A 17720-nucleotide genomic window follows, 5' to 3' on the forward strand; every position below is an offset into this window, starting at 1 on the left:
CCCCAAGAACAGACAAGCCATCAACATTTTTGCCATTAACTGTTTAGCAATCTCTTACATAATACTCATTTTGCCCCCTTCAACATTGAGTTTCTCCATGTGTCACTCTGCTCTCACCCAGAATCCCTCTTTTATTTTCACCCAAAACCTGGAGAGGTGTGGAACCTAGCAGAAAGAGAAAAATTAGATCATGCTGGTTGTAACCTTGGCGAAGGCCTACACAAGTGCCACCACATTACTTTAAGAAGCCACTGCCTGCATGCCCCTGCAGGAAGCAGCCAGTCAAACCACTGCAAGCAGAAAGGGAGGGGTAAAACCATTTTTTTGCAAATACTTTCTATATGCAAAGCTTTATTTTTCTGTTCTTCTGTATTACATTTTACCAACAAGCTTTCATCTTATCCATTTCCACATCTCCTAGCTTGTTTTTTTATTCCCTAGACAACCCTATCAGACTTAGATTGACATGCTCATCTCTCACAACCTTTTTCCCAATCATCAAAATCCATATTATCATGAGGAAATTTTCTGCTGTATCATTATGAGTATGATATTTTCACCACCCAAAACCCACCTGGGTTTGCAATTTTTCATGTCTGTATTAAAACAGCCGTCAGGTGCCCATATGAACAATGAAAGAGGTTTTCCTTTCTGTAATGATTACTCCTGTTCATACTGACTATTAAAAGATCCTTTTTACATGTGCTTTCAATGTGATATGATGGGGGCCAAAATCCACAGTGTGTTCACTCCATACAAGTAATTTAAATGCAAAAATGCATTTAAAAGTTTATGTGAAGCTTATAAGAGTCTTCAGCAGTCTGAGTTAGTCATATCAAGTGGATATCTGCCACATTTACAGTCTTTTTAGCATCAAATTCCCTCTTTGTGTTTCCTCGGACAGTGTTTCTCTGTTGAGCTGCGGTGGAAGAATAGTAACGAAAAGAGAGACTTTGGCACTAAGAAGACTGTAATGATGAAAAATATATGTACTTCATTTGACTCATTTGGACAGCTGAAGCTTCAAATTGGCTTCAGATAAACTTTTAAATACATGTTTGCACAGAAGGAGGACTGCAGATTTTGTCCCCCATTTACATTGAAAGTGCATAATGATGAGATCTTCTAATGGTCAGTATGAACAGGAGGAATGGTAACAGCAAGAAAAACATGTTTCAATGTTAATTTGGGAACCTGGCTGTTGTAAAAGTAATTAGTAATCGTAATCATTTATATATGTTTCTGTTATCTCCTATTGCTTTCTGTATTGTCTTGTGCCATTTAAGACAGATAAATAGCAACATGAAGCCTGGGATATCTATAGGACACATGAAAATGTAACAGATTATTTGTGTCACTCGTTGTCTATTCCACAAGCCAACCTGATGCCAGCTAGTTGACCTTTGAACCATTATCCTATTTGAAACCTGTGGATATTTTTGTTTGGTTGTGTACTTAAGAACTGGCTGAGAGCCCCACTGGTAGAGAAACTGAGATTTTATGAAGTGGCGTTGGTATGTATTCTCTCTCTCAGAAATGTAATGCATTGTACTTCTTATTGTAGTGAAGTACAAGTGATTTTTTTCACAACACTATTGTTCTAAGAAAAGATCGCCCCAAACCTCTGCACAGTATTGTAAATATAGTAAGATCAGTGAACAGTAGAGAATGTAGAGTGATTTGTGGTCCAGAATGTGCTTTGCTTTACTCAGAACTGAAATGCTTCTTGACAGTTTGCTTTGTATGTGTTTTATCTGAGATTTCCAGTTTATTTTACCATCAATTATTACCCCAAGAAACTTGTTTTTGTGTACTCTTTCAATGTCCACCCCATCTACCTGTATCTGTACTTTTCTATTTTTATTGCAATTGCTGAATAACATGAATTTGGTTTTACTTAAGTTCAATGATAATTTATTTCTGTCAAACCACATTTTCAGTTTGCACATTTCAGTAGTGATCCTCCCCAGTAGTTCATGTAAATCCCCCCCAGAGCAAAAAATATTAGTGTCATCTGCAAATAATACTTATTTTAATGTATTTGAAACCTCATTAATGTGAAGTATAAAGAGTTTTGGTCCTAATACTGACCCCTGGGGGACGCCACAAGCAATGTCCAAGCATGATGATGTATATTCCCCCAACTTCACAAATTGTTTTCTATTATTTAAATAGCTTTTCACCCAGTGCAACACTAACCCCCTGATCCCATACCGTTCAAGTTTATTGATTAATATGTTATGATTGATTGTGTGAAAAGCTTTTTTAAGATCTATGAATACTCCAACTGAATGTAGTTTGTGATCTATGGCGTTTGTAATCTCCTCAATTGATTCAGTTAATGCCAGTTAATGCCAGAATCTGTTATTGAATAGTTTTTCAAGAAGAGACTGGCCTGTAATTTGTGAAGCGGTGTCTATCCCCAGTTTTATACAGTGGCACAACTTTAGCTATTTTAATTTTGTTAGGAAATTTACCAGTTTGGAATGATAAGTTACAGATATATGTTAGTGGTTATTAATTCCCTCAATGACCTTTTTGACAACTTTCATATCAATCTCATTTGAATCAGTAGATGTTTTGTGTTTACATTTATTTACAATATCTTTTATTTCTTTTTCCTCCACTGCTGTAAGGAACATTGAACTGGGATTTCTCTCTATAAGGTTATCATTCCAATCCTCAGATAACAAAGAAACAGGAATTTCTCTGGCCAGGTTTGGTCCAACATTAACAAAAAAATTATTGAAGCTGTCGACCACATCATCCATATTGTCCTTTTTACTATTGGATGTATTCACTGCTTGATTGGAAATTTTGAAGAATCAGGGGCAGCCATGCCACTGTGTGTGAGTGTGTGTGTGTGTGTGTGTGTGTGTGTGTGTGTGTGTGTGTGTGTGTGTGTGTGTGTGTGTGTGTGTATGTGTGTGTGTGTGTGTGTGTGTGTGTGTGTCCCAACCATGGATACATTAGCTCAACTCAAATGCCATTTAAAGTGGGCTGGACAATAGAGTGACTGTACAGCGCTGTTTTTCACCCAGATATAAACACAAGTCTTTTCTAACTGGACAAACAAACCACTGTCAACTGGCCTGTCAACTTTGCTTCCAATTTTCAAACTGGACAAATAGGTCAGCTGTTCTAGGACTGGTGTCAAAACTAAATAAATATGTGGCAAGATATAAATCCTGCAGTTGCATAATCAACGTTCATGGTTACACTGGTCACATGGTATTTTAACACACATTATGTAAGGACATTTTAAGCTGTTAGTCATATCTCTTTAAAGTAGTATAACTCCTTCTTTTGAAGTACTCGCTACTGGTGTATAAACAATTAGAATCACCATAGAATCGCAATGTAACCTACCTGGTTGGAATCTGGTGTCAGACCTGTGTCTTGTTCCTGTGCCTCTGTCATCAATTGTCAGATAAAGGCAAAAAACGTCCAAGGACACAATCTTAAAAAGGAAGTTGTTTTCATTTGATTGGTATTGTAGAGTCGACTGGTCTAGTTTTTGGCTGACAGTCTCTTGGTTTGATATATTTACTCCTACAGAAAACATGGAAATAAGGTGGTTATTTTTTTCTTATGGACAGGAGTCCAAGTTCAAGTTTATTAATTCCATCCATTGTCATTCCAACCATATCAATTTAATACATACAGTGGAACAAAATTCAATTTCTCGGGACCAAAGTGCACCGACCTGGAGGAGCCACTGTGTCTGCGTGCATCGCCATCTTTGACATGTTGGCATGTATAAACTCGGACACAACATTTTTGAGTACAGTTGTCCTCTCTACTTGACTACTCATTGATTAGATAACATCAAAAACAGAGTGCAATGACATGCAAGCATAAAGCGATCCTCGAGTTTGAATAAACAATGAGTGGTTTTTACTAGAGATGACTCTCAATTAGTCATCTGGACCATCTCTAATGGGGGGTCAGGTGGCTCCATTTTAATCACTCAGAATACCTTTTGAGAAGGGTTACTTAAACTTCCTCATGGGCAGATCTCAGAGGGTGAGGTTAAGCAGCACTTTCTATGGGGTACACCATCTCTCCTTTCTAACACACCTGATTCCAATAATGAACTCATTATTAAGCAGCTGAAGCTTGTCAAAGGGCTTGATAATGAGTTCATTGTTAGAATCCGGTGTGTTAGAGTGGGGAGATACCTAAAACATGCAGGGCAGTAGTGAAGATAGTAAGTGAAGATAAAGCATCAACACAAAACATATCAGAAGGTGAAAGAAAAAGAAGTTAGGAAGAACAGAAAAGGAGTCTTGCAAAGACATAAATACATTTTCTAAATAGAGAATCGTGTCTGAAAAATGCCGAGACAAGACAATGTAGCTCTGTTTCCCACTATAGCAGAAAAGCTATCCCACTAAACCTGAAAAACAAAAATGAATGAGGGAAAAGGGTTCATGTTTACTTAAATAATAAGTAAATCCCTTCAAAACTTTATATATATATATATATATATATATATATATATATATAATCACTTATGTTAAGAAGGTTGTGCTGTGTCACAAAAACATGATCGTTAGTGAATATCTGTTGTGATAGAGTCCAAGCACACATACCAAGAAATTGGCCCACTTTAGCTTTACTCAACCTATCTGTATCTGAGCTTTTTGTCTAGGTATCACTCAATTTATGCCACAAACACTTCCCCAGATGTCTTATATGTTATAATGTTGGATTGCACTGAGGGTAGCTTTACTGTAGTTCCTCAAATGTAGTAGTTGGTAGCTTGTAAAACTTTGAGAGTAGCTTCCACTGCACACTGGTTATAACAGATTTTTTTTGTTCATAGATTTAAATATAGAAGAACAGTTTGATATGGACAATCAGCTCTGAAAAGTTTGGCTTTTTGCTTAATGATGTTGATTTGCAAATATATAATTGAATCTGAATAGTAAAATCAAATAAGACTATTAATAAGACTATTATGCAGTCAACCCTCATGTCTGACTTTGACTATGGACAAATTCTGCATTGTCATGCTGCTCTGTCAATACTCCAGTAGTTAAACCCTGTGTATCATTGTGCATTAAACTTTATGACAATGTACTTTTTGTACTGATCATTGTTCTCTGTATCACAAGATTGGCTGAACTTCCTTACAGACAAGAAGAAAAAACATCTCATTTTACTCATCTTTAAAGCCTCACTGGAAGCTTCACATCTCTTCTCTCATCTTGGTATCTTGTTGCGACACTTTAGATATGTAACTAATGTTGGCAGAACTGGTTTTATGCACCTTTTTAATTGAAATGAACTGCAAACTGCCCTCTTGGAGATTGTATAGCCTTATCTTTTTCTTTTTTTTATGATGATGACTTTTTTTTATGACCTTTTTTTTGTGTAGTTGTGTTGTTTGCTGATTGTGCTCAGGTATCTCTTGGAAAACAGATTTTCTCAATGAGACAGATTAAATTTAGATTTTATATAAGATAAATAAAAAACAATTAAATAAAACGAGAAGAGATCCCTGTCCTTTTTCAGTGAATCCAAACAAAACATTTTTCTAAAGTAATATAAAGTGAGAGTAGATATGATCAGCAATAAAAAACATGTTGAGCAAGCGTGCGTCACCTGCGTCACGTCCAGCGTGCACCTGCACCGAGTCTGGTGGTATTTTTAAGATCGTCTCAACACAGACAACAGCCAAGAGTAGTCTGTTGCTGCATTGCTTTATTTGGACGACAAGATAAAGCACGCAAAGGCTGAAAAACAGAGAGACGAAGGAGTCAAAATCCAGAAAAACTGAAGCAAACAGATCCAAAAATAACGGGTGACAGCAGCGCTGAGAAGGGTTACACATGGTAAGCAGAGGAAACTCAGCCAACAGCACAATGATGTATTCTGGAAGCCTTTTATTTCCTATGTGTCTTTTACCTCTTGAAAATGTGCAAACCAGTATGTGCTACCAGTTTTGCTGCTTTTTTGGGTATGTTATTTCTTCCCCAGTAGTAGATCTGTCATCACTGCTGTTTGATTTTACATAGCAGGACAATATTATTTGCACTGTTTCTGTCGCAGTTGCATTAGAGTGTGGTTTCCGATGTTGAGAAAGTTATATACAAGCTATACTTCACACTGGAAGATGTTGAATTACAGTAAAGATATTTTCAAGACAAACAGGTTGCTTAACTGAAGTTATTTGGAAAGAGTAGTTCAAACAATTTCAGAAAAAATACAATGTCATCGTCAATGCAATACAAAATTATAAAATATAGGTAAAACATATTAAAAGTGAAAACTTAGTGTATAAGCAAACAAGAAGGGGAATAATTTATCCCCACTATAAATTACAGGATATATGACTATTTTGGTCATGACATTCTCACTTTCTGTAATAAAACATCTAAAAGCAAAAAATCTTATCAAATGCAGTCCGTGGTCTAATTTGTGTCACTTGGCTACTTCTCACAATAACAGAATAAAAGTACAAAAATGTAAAATTAAAGTTTGTTTATGTTCAGCTTTAATTTTTTTTAGATCATTTCCCATCTATCAGCTCAGTTGTCAGAGCAGAACCTCTGAGTCAAAAGGTTGGGCACTCGAGAGAGGAGTAGCAGTGGCAATTTATCACAATCTTCAACTATTAACATAACTTCATTAGTCTACAGAAGGATTCAATGAAGCTACTGAAATATGTATTGTGCTGTATATTTATTTCTTTGAATCTTGAAGTTAATATCCTGACATCTCCAGGGCTTATCTAGCAGGAACAAGTCACCCCATACACACCCTAGAGCAGTGGTCTCCAACCCTGCTCCTGGAGAGCTACTGCCCTGCATGTTTTAGGTATCTCCTCACTCTAACACACCTGATTCTAATAATCAACTCGTTATCAAGCCCTTTGACGAGCCTCAGCTGCTTGATAACGAGTTAGAGTGAGGAGATACCTAAAACATGCAGGGCAGTAGCTCTCCAGGAGCAGGGTTGGAGACCACTGCCCTAGAGACATGTAACAAGGTCCTTTACAATCTTTGCAACTGGTTAATGAGACATCTCGAAGTGGGATACCTTAAAGTTTAAGACATCTTGGCCTTTCAGCATTTTTATATACGTTCTGTGTAAATTTATAGAAAACACTGTTTACCATTTAATTTTTGTGACACCCTTAACAAGATAAAAAGGTGTCACATGCTGTGTATGTGATAGTGTATCTCCACATTTGATGAGCCACTCCGCCCCTCGATCAAACTGTCATACGTTTTTTATCACCCCTAAGCCACATTAAACTGTAAAAAAGAGGAGAGATTACGCTGTACATATTCTCTCGAGTATGATCCGATCCACTCAAGCGCCAAAGGGTTAAATATTAATTAGATAGGCCTACAGTAGCTTATGCCTTTGATGACTAAATGTGTATCCAATCACATAATCAAATGGATTTTTTCTTCTGATGCAACGAAAGTCTTTAACAAAGAAGCTGGTGTTTTTTTTTTTTAAATCAAATAATCATTGAAATGTCTGAGCAGATTGATTAAAGCTGAAGAGCCCGGAGCTAAGTGAAAACACCTGTGGCCTGTTTCAGAAAGCAGGTTTAGTGAAAACTCTGAGTTAGTTGACTTAAAGTTGAAGGAAACTGGTTTTTCAGTTTCACAAAGCCAGTTCAGCGTAACTCTGAGTCAGTTACCCTGGCAACATACTCAGTAAAACTAACCTGCTCGCTGGCAGGTTTTCTTTAACTAACCCTGAGTTTCTCCTCCTTTTTAGCTGAAGCTTGCAGACTGAAGGTGTCAGACATTGTTTGTCCTTTTCTTAAAGAGCCAGTTAATATTGAAGCACAAATACTAGAAATCTCTGAGGGTGAATAGACCCAGCTGGGATGTTTTATCATTCTCTCAGGATTTTCTGTTTTTTTTCTTGAGTGTTTACGTTTTTCTGTATAATCGATCATTTATCTGAACAAGATTCTCAGCCTTTGTATCGTCTGTACGAAACATCGTGGACATATGCTCTCAGTTCTTTGTGTTGCACTTTGGATTTTGTTTTTTGTTTTGCCAACGTTTTTTGTTGCTTTCAAATAGACAATATTGAATACTGTCAGTGTTGGGATGGCTAAAAAAAATACTTTTATTTGCTTTTATTTGATTTCACTAACTACTGAAATATATCACATGTTGAATGCCATTGAATGCTGTTTAAGTAGGTAGGGCAGGCTAAACAACATCACAATTGCTTGTAATGAAATTATACCATACTTGTTTGAGCTAGATTTTTATATTTCATTTTTCTGTTGCTGCCAAGTAGGCCTACGTTTTGTACCTGTGTTGGGGTCTGCATGAATATTAAATGTGCCGCGCACGCACGCACAGACACAGAATATAAACACTATTTGTTTATTCTTGCTTGTTAAAATATTTATTTATTTATATTTCAATGAATCATACTTATTGATTAATTTATTTCCACATTTATTTCTTGCCACATTTCCAGGGGTGTGGTCTGGAATTATAATAATAATATATATGTATAATAGTGTACATAAACAAATACATAGAAAAAATACCAGAAATATGTTATTTATTTACTGCACACTTGTTTATTTATTTATTTTTTGTGAAGAAAAAAAAAGGGTACTTTTTTTTTTTTTAGTGATCATGCTGTTTTTATTCTTCATTGTTGTTTATTTACACTTTTGGGCTCCCATACCTCATAACTAAAGAATAGACATGATTTTAGGGGGGACACAGCTTGCTATCTCACTGTTCATCTGGCTCACTGAAGTAGTCCTGATAAGCTGACCCCTCCCTGTCCAAACGGGGGCTTTGACAGACCAGACCGACAGCGAGGGCCAGGCGACGCATTCGCACTTTGACAAACAGCGCAGCAGACCAGACGCGCAGCAGACCAGGCGCTCAGCAGACGCAGTGAGTCATATTATCAAGCTGTGAAATTTACCCAGTCGTCTGTTTTGTTAAAACATATCACAGTCAACAGGCTTTTTATATCGACATTTATCGTAAGTCTGGACACTAAATGTTGTTTCCTCCTCAATAACGTCTTAATGTTTATTATTCGTGCCACCTGAAAAGCAGCTTAAAGCCTGTAGAGGCCGCTGTGGAGTCATTTTCAAGGTGACCCATGAACTGAAAAATGTCACAAATAAGCAAGCAGCAACGTTGACTCTTTATTGTACAATTAAATGCTCACTGAATTTGCAGCATTTTATAAATATTATATCATGAATACAATACAGTGAATGTCTGCTGATTTGCCATGGATCTACTTCCTCAGTTTTACAAGGTCTCAAGAAACCAGTGCTAAAATGTGATAGTGATCATCACAGACTAATCCAATCCTGAAATATATGCCTGGAATGACAACGTTTTGTGACTCCATTGAAGGGATATTGAAATGTATGGAAATTGTCGTGGAAATTGTCTGAAAGCACTTAACACAAATATGAAATAATACACAAAACTGCTGGGTTGAAGGTTAAACAATTATTATTGTACAAGGAGGACACAGCATACGCTCAAAGTGACATCAGCTCGTCTCAACAAGCAAAGAACAAAGCTAATCTATTATTCTGCTTCTGGAGGAATAAAGAAAATGATCTGTGATTGGTCAAACATGTCAACCTATATGAATGCCTCCAATGGCAAACTGACACAAAACATAAATTTACCAGTCATGTCACACAATGGTCACACACATCCAGGACACAGGATACTAAGGACCTGAAGTCATAAATGATTTTTATTGACACCTTACCATTGTTCCACACATCCCAAAACTCAGAGCTTCTATCTTATCTTGACATGGAACAAGGCAAAGAAGTAGCTGTAAACTTCATAACAAAAGCATAGTTATCTGCCAAGGTTAGAACAGTTTTGGCTATTTCACAAGAGATTTCATTGCTTAACTCAATGTTTAAGGTGGTTTCAGCTGTTAAAAAGGGTGTGATGACTATAACAACATTTACATTAAAATGCCTTGACCACTTCTGTCAGCATTATGAATTTAAATTAATTTATGATGCTTCCTTCTTCCTCAGGTTTACTGATGTGGAGCAACAAAATATTGTCTCCATGACTTGAAACTGGTTCTGGTTCTGCTTGTTTCAAAACCTAATGAGACAGTGAGAGTCAACGTCCAACACTCATTCAGTCAGTGCACAATGAGCCTAAACGTCCCAGGACTGGTGGTGATGGTGCTCTTCTACCTGCTGGTGCTGGGCACCGGTATCTGGGCCTCCATGAAGTCCAAGCAGGTGCAGAAGAGCAGCCAAGCAGGCCTCACTGAGATTACTCTACTGGGAAACAGAGGCATCAGCCTGGCGGTGGGAGTCTTCACCATGACAGGTGAGTGTGGGAGGGAAGGAAAAACAATTGAAACACATTAGTGTGTTAGTAAGAATTTCACGAAAAAAACATCTGGATAGACTTTTCCATTTTTTTAAATGAACTCTTATCGTAATGAGACACATCTGACACCCTTTAAATACCACTTAGATGCTTTTAATTAGTAAGTTAATAATGTAGAAGTCATGCTGAATAGAACATTCCAAGAAATTGGAAGACTAGAAGTGAGGGGAAGTGTGGCTGGACTTGAAAAAGGCTGTTCACGTCTGATCCTCTTGCAACCTGACAGAGCTTGAGCAGTTTTGCAAAGAAGAATGGAGAAAAATTGTAGTGTCCAGATGTGCAAACCTGATTGAAACCTATCCATACAGACTCAGTGCTGTGATTGATTTTTTTATATATATATGATTCAATTTATAAAAGCAATAAAAGGGGAAAACATCCAAGGGGGTGATTACTTTTTACAGACACTGTAAGTGTATATACTCTATTTACTGTGTGTGTGTGTGTGTGTGTGTGTGCATGCATATGTGCTTTGTTTCCTGCAGCTACATTTGTAGGAGGAGGCTTCATTGTTGGTCTGACAGAGGCAGTGTACACTCCCACCATGGGGCTTACCTGGGCTGTCATGCCAGTAACAGCCGCCCTGTCTTTCATTGTTGGTAAGATCATTTTCAAACATCATAACAATGGCTACATATGTTGTGTTTTTTGTGAGTTTTCCCTCATCTCAAAGGTTTATTAATTGACAACAGGGCTATATAAATACATCTGACTTTATTTGACCTAATTATGCTTATCTACACATATAAACTTCATTTTTACATTACAGTATAAACTGTCATTTGACACACAAGGTTGTTGGCAAATGTGCTAAAATGTAGCTGCATTGCCTCATCCACCCCCTGAAAAAAAGAGTGTAGAAGACCTATACTAACATCTTTGATTAAATTATTAAAATATGACTTGTCCTCTAATCACATATGATCTGCATGTAAACCAACCATTCTTCTTCTTTTGTGCTGCTGCATGGCACACACAACTTTTGGCTTTGTACAACTTAGCTTGAAAGACAAGGTGGGTTATTATGTATATAATATGGAGCAGGAGCGTGCCCCACCAATTTATGGTGGCCAGGAGGGGAATTTTTAACCCAGTATTTATATAATACTTTATACTGTATATAGACTTTTCTTAGTAAAAGTGGATACATTACATGAGACCTCTGTTTAGTTTTGTTTTAATGCTCTCTTTTCTGTGTCTCTTTCTCTCTCTCCTTTTTTATTCTTTCCCTATCATGTCCCAATTCATATCAAAGCTCATTTGTGTGTTTGGAGGATAAATAGAAATTGTTTCTGAACCGAAATGTACTTAATCTTCCAGTCTGCATACCGATGGCACAATTGAACCTTCCTCCAAGCTATTCTGAACTGTCTCTCAGTGTGATATCACAACTGGAAGAATTAATGGCATCCAATATCTAACACAAAGGGACCCAAATCTATCTCCCTTTGTATGATTCAATTATTAAGGTGGACTTTTCTTCGCCAAGATAATGAGAGACAGAAAATATGTGACAATGATGGACCCGTTCCAGAACAAGTATGGAAATGTAATAAGCGGATTTCTGTCTGTGGCACTGCTGATATCTGACATAATCTGGGTGACAGGAACTCTTATTGGCTTAGGTAAGTGACACTGGTGTAAATGTTCTCTATAGTCTTATTTTGCAGTAACCACAGTTTGTACTTCCTACCATTATTTACTTACTGTGCTGTGACATTTTCAGTTAATTTGATAGATTTGAAACACAAACCTGTCTGTAACTTGACACCTGTAGCTTGACACCAAAAGCTGTGTGGTAGACATGCACGTCCAGAACAAAAACTTTAAACAGGTGCTGGACCAAAGAACCAAAAGTACAAAAGAAAGTCTGCATATCGTAGCACACTGTAGCTGCCTGTGCAAACCAGTATTTGCAAAGGCAGCTGCAGAGTGCGGATTTTCTGCTTTCTTTTGTAACTTGACACCAACAAAGCCTGATATTATAAGTCTGATATTATGTTATTATGAACTTGCCTGTACAAACAAAGCCCAGAAAGAAAACTTCATCTATCATGTATTTGGGATAAGTATATCTGGCTGCCTCAGTATGTTGGTATTTTGTTTCAATATTCTTACACTAGAAAGGAAATGATGAATATCAAGAACATTTTTATTTCTTACACCGAGGCAAATTCATTCTTTGTTCAAACCTACATGGCATTAAACCTGTTTCTGATCTGAAACATGTTTCAAAGACAGTGACAAAGTTATTCTGTGGCTTGAACCTATTACCTCTTGAAACACTGAAACCCAGCTGTGAATATTTTGCAGTAATCATGAAATACTCTAATACAACTGAAAATAAGTACAACAATCATCAAAATAATTTGTGGCCAAAATCTATTTAACAAAGCTCAATGAGTAAATGCAATCTGTCAAAATGTTATTTATTCTTACTGATATGCACAGTTGGTAGCATGCTAATCTGATGGCGTTAATGTGTGTGTGTGTGTGTGTGTGTGTGTGTGTGTGTGTGTGTGTGTGTGTGTGTGTGTGTGTGTGTGTGTGTGTGTGTGTGTGTGTGTGTGTGTGTGTGTGTGTGTGTGTGTGATTTTAGGTGCTACAATGAATGTGATCCTGGGTTTGCCTTACACGTTTTGCATTTGGATCTCTGCCGCAGTAGCCATCATCTACACACTGCTGGGAGGCCTCTACTCTGTCGCCTACACAGACATCATACAGTTATCCCTCATTTTTTTCAGTTTGGTGGGTTTCTCGCTAAACAAGTTCAACCAAAAGCTTATTATTAATCCTTAAATTCTATTGAGGCCTCTTCTGAGGTTGACATCAAGTGAAATGTCTTATATTTTAATATGTCAACTGTAAAACCTCTGATGCTGCTGTGCTATCACGCCAAACCACCTTCTCTCTCTTCATCATGCTAGCAAACCAGTGAAAATACTCAACAACTATCACATCAAAGCACTAAATCAAGTGTGTTTGCATTTTTAAAATGTACATGTCTGTTTGTTGTCTTTTTTGCAGTGGCTATGTGTCCCCTTCATCCTGATGAACCCTAATTCAGCTGATATCACCAAGACTGCTTTCAACTTTACTTATCAGACCCCCTGGATTGGTTCAGTGGATAAAGAAAGAGCATGGAAGTGGATTGATAATTTCTTGTTATTGGTAAGGGTTTCATCCAGCAATTCCTTAAAGGCGTAGACTTTTCTATATTTTTCGTCTTATCAACAAATCTGAAACCAAAAATGACGTGATCCTACAGTACTCATATACATATCGTGCGTGCATCCAAAGTCTGATACATCTTATTCCTCTGTTTTGTAGACTTCTGTTTTTTCCAAAAAAACTATTAAAAACACATCAGTGAGCCACACATTTGCACTTGATGACCTGTTGATTTGACACAAGAAGTTTTGGCACATTAGTATAAATAACTCCACAGACAAATAATGGCAATCACGTTTTATATCTCCGGAGAGTAGTAGTAGCTTTTTGTGCTACATATCGAAACCTCCTCACTTTGTGCTAAAGTTCTGTGACAATGTAGTACAAAATTATTAGGTTGTTATATGTAGCACAACAAATCTGTTAATGTAACCTTGTGCAGTGGTGTCTGCAGTACACATAACTACTCTGATAGCTGTTAATGGTCTTTGGAGTTGTTTCTAAACAAACTAACGTAACCACACTCTTTGTGGCGGAGGACCATGTCACCCTGTGACTCACTGGTGTGTTTTTATTAGTTTTTGGACAACAATGGAGATCTGCAGCACAGAGGAATAAGATATATCAGTTTCTGAATACACACACATTACTTGTAAGTAGGATCAATTGATTGTTGGTTTGGCTCTACACATGAGATTTGTTAACATATCCTTTAACTTTTGTTTACTTTTTCTGCACATATTGTCATTCATATCTACTGGAGGAATAAGATGCAATGTGAATAGGCTTTCTTGCATATCATCTCGGCACTCTTCACTCATTTCCTGTCATCTCTCCACTGTTGCTATCAAATAAAGGCCTGAAGATAATCTTTAACTCTTGTCTTTCAAGTATTAAAAAATATATGATTTATAATTGTTCCCCCCTGCTAGTGATTATGAATCCATTCATTTATTTACTTGAAATGAGGCTACATGTGACAACAATGTTGCTGTTACATAGAAGAAAATGTTGTAGCAGGTAACTTTTTTTTTTCTAGTGATGCTTGATGTAAATGTGTGTTTTTTTAGGCATTAGGTAACCTGGGCTATCAGGACTTCCACCAGAGGACCCTGTCAGCCTCCTCATCAGCCACAGCCAGGATTACATGCTTCATTGCAGCTCCCCTCATCTTCATTCTAGGAATCCCTTCTGTGTTGATTGGAGCAGTTGCAGCATCAACAGGTACAGCAACTGAAATGAATTTCACTGAATTGAAAAAAATGAAACTACTCCCATTTATGTGGATACTTTATGTTTTGGTGTCAGACTGGAACATGACCTCATATGGCTCCCTGTCCCCATACGAGCGTGGAGAGGCCAGTCAGGTTCTGCCCATTGCTTTGCAGTACCTCACCCCAAACTACATCTCTGTTATTGGTATCGGAGCTGTAGCTGCCGCCGTGATGTCATCAACGGACTCCGCTCTATTGTCAGCAGCCTCCATTTTCTCATCTAACATTTATAAGAACATTCTGAGGACCAAGGTAGGAGTATGGTTATTTCTTTCTATGTCTAAAGGGGCAGTTTTTCTAGAGTAGAATTTGAGATTAAAGTCTTATTGTCCTGTGTTTTCTACCCCTGCAGGCATCAGAAAGAGAGCTCCTGTGGGTTATCCGTATCACTGTAGTGTTGGTGGGCTTGGCTGGCACATCACTTACCTTTCTGCATAACAGCGTCATGGTTTTCTGGATACTGGGCTCAGGCATCACCTACACCATTATGTTCCCTCAACTTGTCTGCATCCTCTTCTTTAACATCTCTAATGGCTATGGCTCCATCATAGGCCTTCTAACTGGCATGTTGTTGAGATTGTTGAGTGGTGAACCATCTATAGGGTTGCCAGTTGTCCTCCACTTCCCAGGGTGCACTCTCGAGGATGGTGTGTATGTCCAGCGGGCACCTGTTATGACTATCTGCATGCTGTCCACCATCTTTGCCACTTTGTTGTTCTCCTACCTGGCTTCACTGCTCTTCAACACAGGACTGATTCCAAAAAGATGGGACGTATTTAACGTGATATCCCACAAACCCCCACCAAAACAATTATTAACGAGCAATGGCACCACCAAAACAGATGAAGAGGAGGAGAAATCTGAAGCTGAAAATGAAATTGAAATAAAACTGACAACAAGCAGGACTGAACAAGAAATTATTTAATGGGATGCAAACATGATCTTGATAAGTGCTTTAATAAGTGTGTTGCTGAATTTTGTTTTAAAGGAAAAGTGTGTAAAATTTAGTGGCATCTAGCCAAATGCACTTGGAAATGGAAGAAATGGAATATAATATCCACAAGTAAGTTTTAATTAGTGTTTAATCAACTGATAATAAGAATGATTGTGTTTTGGTTACCTAAGAACCTGTATATCTACAGAGCTGGGAGGGGGTCCCCTTGTCTGAGCCCCCCTACAGTTGCCCAGAACAGACAAAAGGCGTGTTTCCACTGCAGGAACTTCAGGAAGTTCCTGGTAAAATTTAGGAGGCGGGACCTTTACAGGAACGTCCTCTCACTCGGTCCTCTCAGCTGTTGTGTTTCCACAGCAGAGTAGGACCCGGATAGGACCCACCGGACTCTGACCGTGACGTCACAGAGGCGACCCCCCCGAAAACACAACAAAGAAAACGACAACGAGGAGGTGAACATGAAAGAGCTGAGCTGGTTGCCGCATTTCAGGTTTGTGTGTTCATGTACATGATGGTGGATGTTATAAACTTTTTTTCCGGCGGTGTAGACGCTTTCTACTACTGTTCTTCTTCTGCTGAGTTTTAAAAAATGATGCTTATTTTGGCGCTTTCTGTTGACTCCACATCCCGCTTTGAGTATACTCAATCGGCACCGAGTCAACCCCAATCCCCACCCAGGAACTTTTCGGGGCCGTACGGAGTACCTACCCCGAGGCAGGGACTCGGTTAGCCCCTGTAAAAGTTCCGGGAGAGGTTCCTTCGAGGAGGTTCCTGCAATGGAGACACGCACCAACGGCCCCTGCCCTGTAAAATTACCTTGAAGTTCCTGCAGTGGAAACGGGGCTAAACACTGGCTTTAAAGAGGGCTTTTCATGTTTTTAGTCAGTTTCACGGCCACTGTAGACTCTCTTACATGCTTGGAAGGGGAGGGGAGTTGTATTCAGTCAGTTGCAATCTGCAATCTCACCGCTAGATAACACTAAATCTTTCACACCGGTCCTTTAATGTCAGTGGGGTTTGATGTTTGTGATACAGTCTGTAAATGTGCATTCATATATGGGATGAATTGATGAATGGTATTGGTGTGGGACATCTCTGCCCTGGGCCTGTGCTCAGCAGTATAGAAATATTGGTACTTCAGGTATTTCCAATTATTTTTGATACCCCTTTGATTTTTTTTTTTTTGTTGTACTAAAGACAGCATGTATATCAATTATGAATTAATTTAATATAACTTTTTGTTTTTTTGTTAAGTTAGTATGTTTTTGTATATCCCAGTGGGTGATTTGTATTACTGTGGTTTTGGGGGCTTGGCTGGCACATTGCTCACCTTTCTACACAACAGGATCATGGTTTTCTAGATCCCAGGCTCAGGCATCACCTCTATAGCGTTGTGCTCTGTTTGCATAAGTAAACTTGATAATCGCTTTAATAATTTCTTTGGTGTTATTTTGTTGTTTTAATGTTTGTGGGGTTGGATGTTTGTGATAGTCTTTAAATATGCAGTTATTTGTAATTGTTGGAGAAATCTGTAAAACAAGTGGAAGTAAGTTAATTATATCATGTTTTGAAATGTAGGTCTAAGTTTGAATTAGTTGTGTATACAACCTAAAGTGCCTTCTGTTGAAAGATATCAAACTTTATCCATGTCTGATCATTCACATCATCTACCTTTTGATACCTCTTTGAATTTTTTTTTTTTTTTTTACTAAAGACTGCAGGTACATCGATATATAATTTTATTAAACTTTTTATTAAAGTTTTTTAGTGACGTCTTTGGTGTGTGTGTGTGTGTGTGTGTGTGTGTGTGTGTGTACCAGTGTTATGTCGAACTCTGTTCCCCCGTCACCACAACCACTCATCTTCTCAGGTGCTTAATTCTTAGCCCCAACCAGCTAACTGTAACCGTAAGCTAACTCCAAC

At 38.0% G+C, this 17720-nt stretch overlaps 1 protein-coding gene across 3 annotated transcripts; it reads left to right on the plus strand.

Moving 5' to 3' along the window:
- Window positions 1–1367: 1367 nt before the first annotated feature.
- LOC133985736 (high-affinity choline transporter 1-like) lies at window positions 1368–17541 on the plus strand. 3 transcript variants are annotated; one of them, XM_062425427.1, is made up of 10 exons: window positions 1368–5840; window positions 8701–8900; window positions 10031–10337; window positions 10886–10999; window positions 11870–12025; window positions 13000–13148; window positions 13428–13571; window positions 14642–14795; window positions 14880–15097; window positions 15198–17541. In XM_062425427.1, exons 3-10 carry the CDS (start codon window positions 10154–10156, stop codon window positions 15768–15770), a joined length of 1692 nt encoding a protein of 563 aa, XP_062281411.1. In that variant the 5' UTR covers window positions 1368–5840; window positions 8701–8900; window positions 10031–10153; the 3' UTR covers window positions 15771–17541. The 3 variants fall into 3 exon arrangements, with proteins under 3 accessions (XP_062281411.1, XP_062281410.1, XP_062281413.1); XM_062425426.1 differs by having other exon boundaries at window positions 8713–8900; XM_062425429.1 differs by having other exon boundaries at window positions 8806–8900.
- The last annotated feature ends 179 nt before the right edge of the window (window positions 17542–17720 follow it).

Source organism: Scomber scombrus, chromosome 9 (genome assembly GCF_963691925.1).
Source record: "Scomber scombrus chromosome 9, fScoSco1.1, whole genome shotgun sequence".
Lineage (NCBI taxonomy): Eukaryota > Metazoa > Chordata > Actinopteri > Scombriformes > Scombridae > Scomber > Scomber scombrus.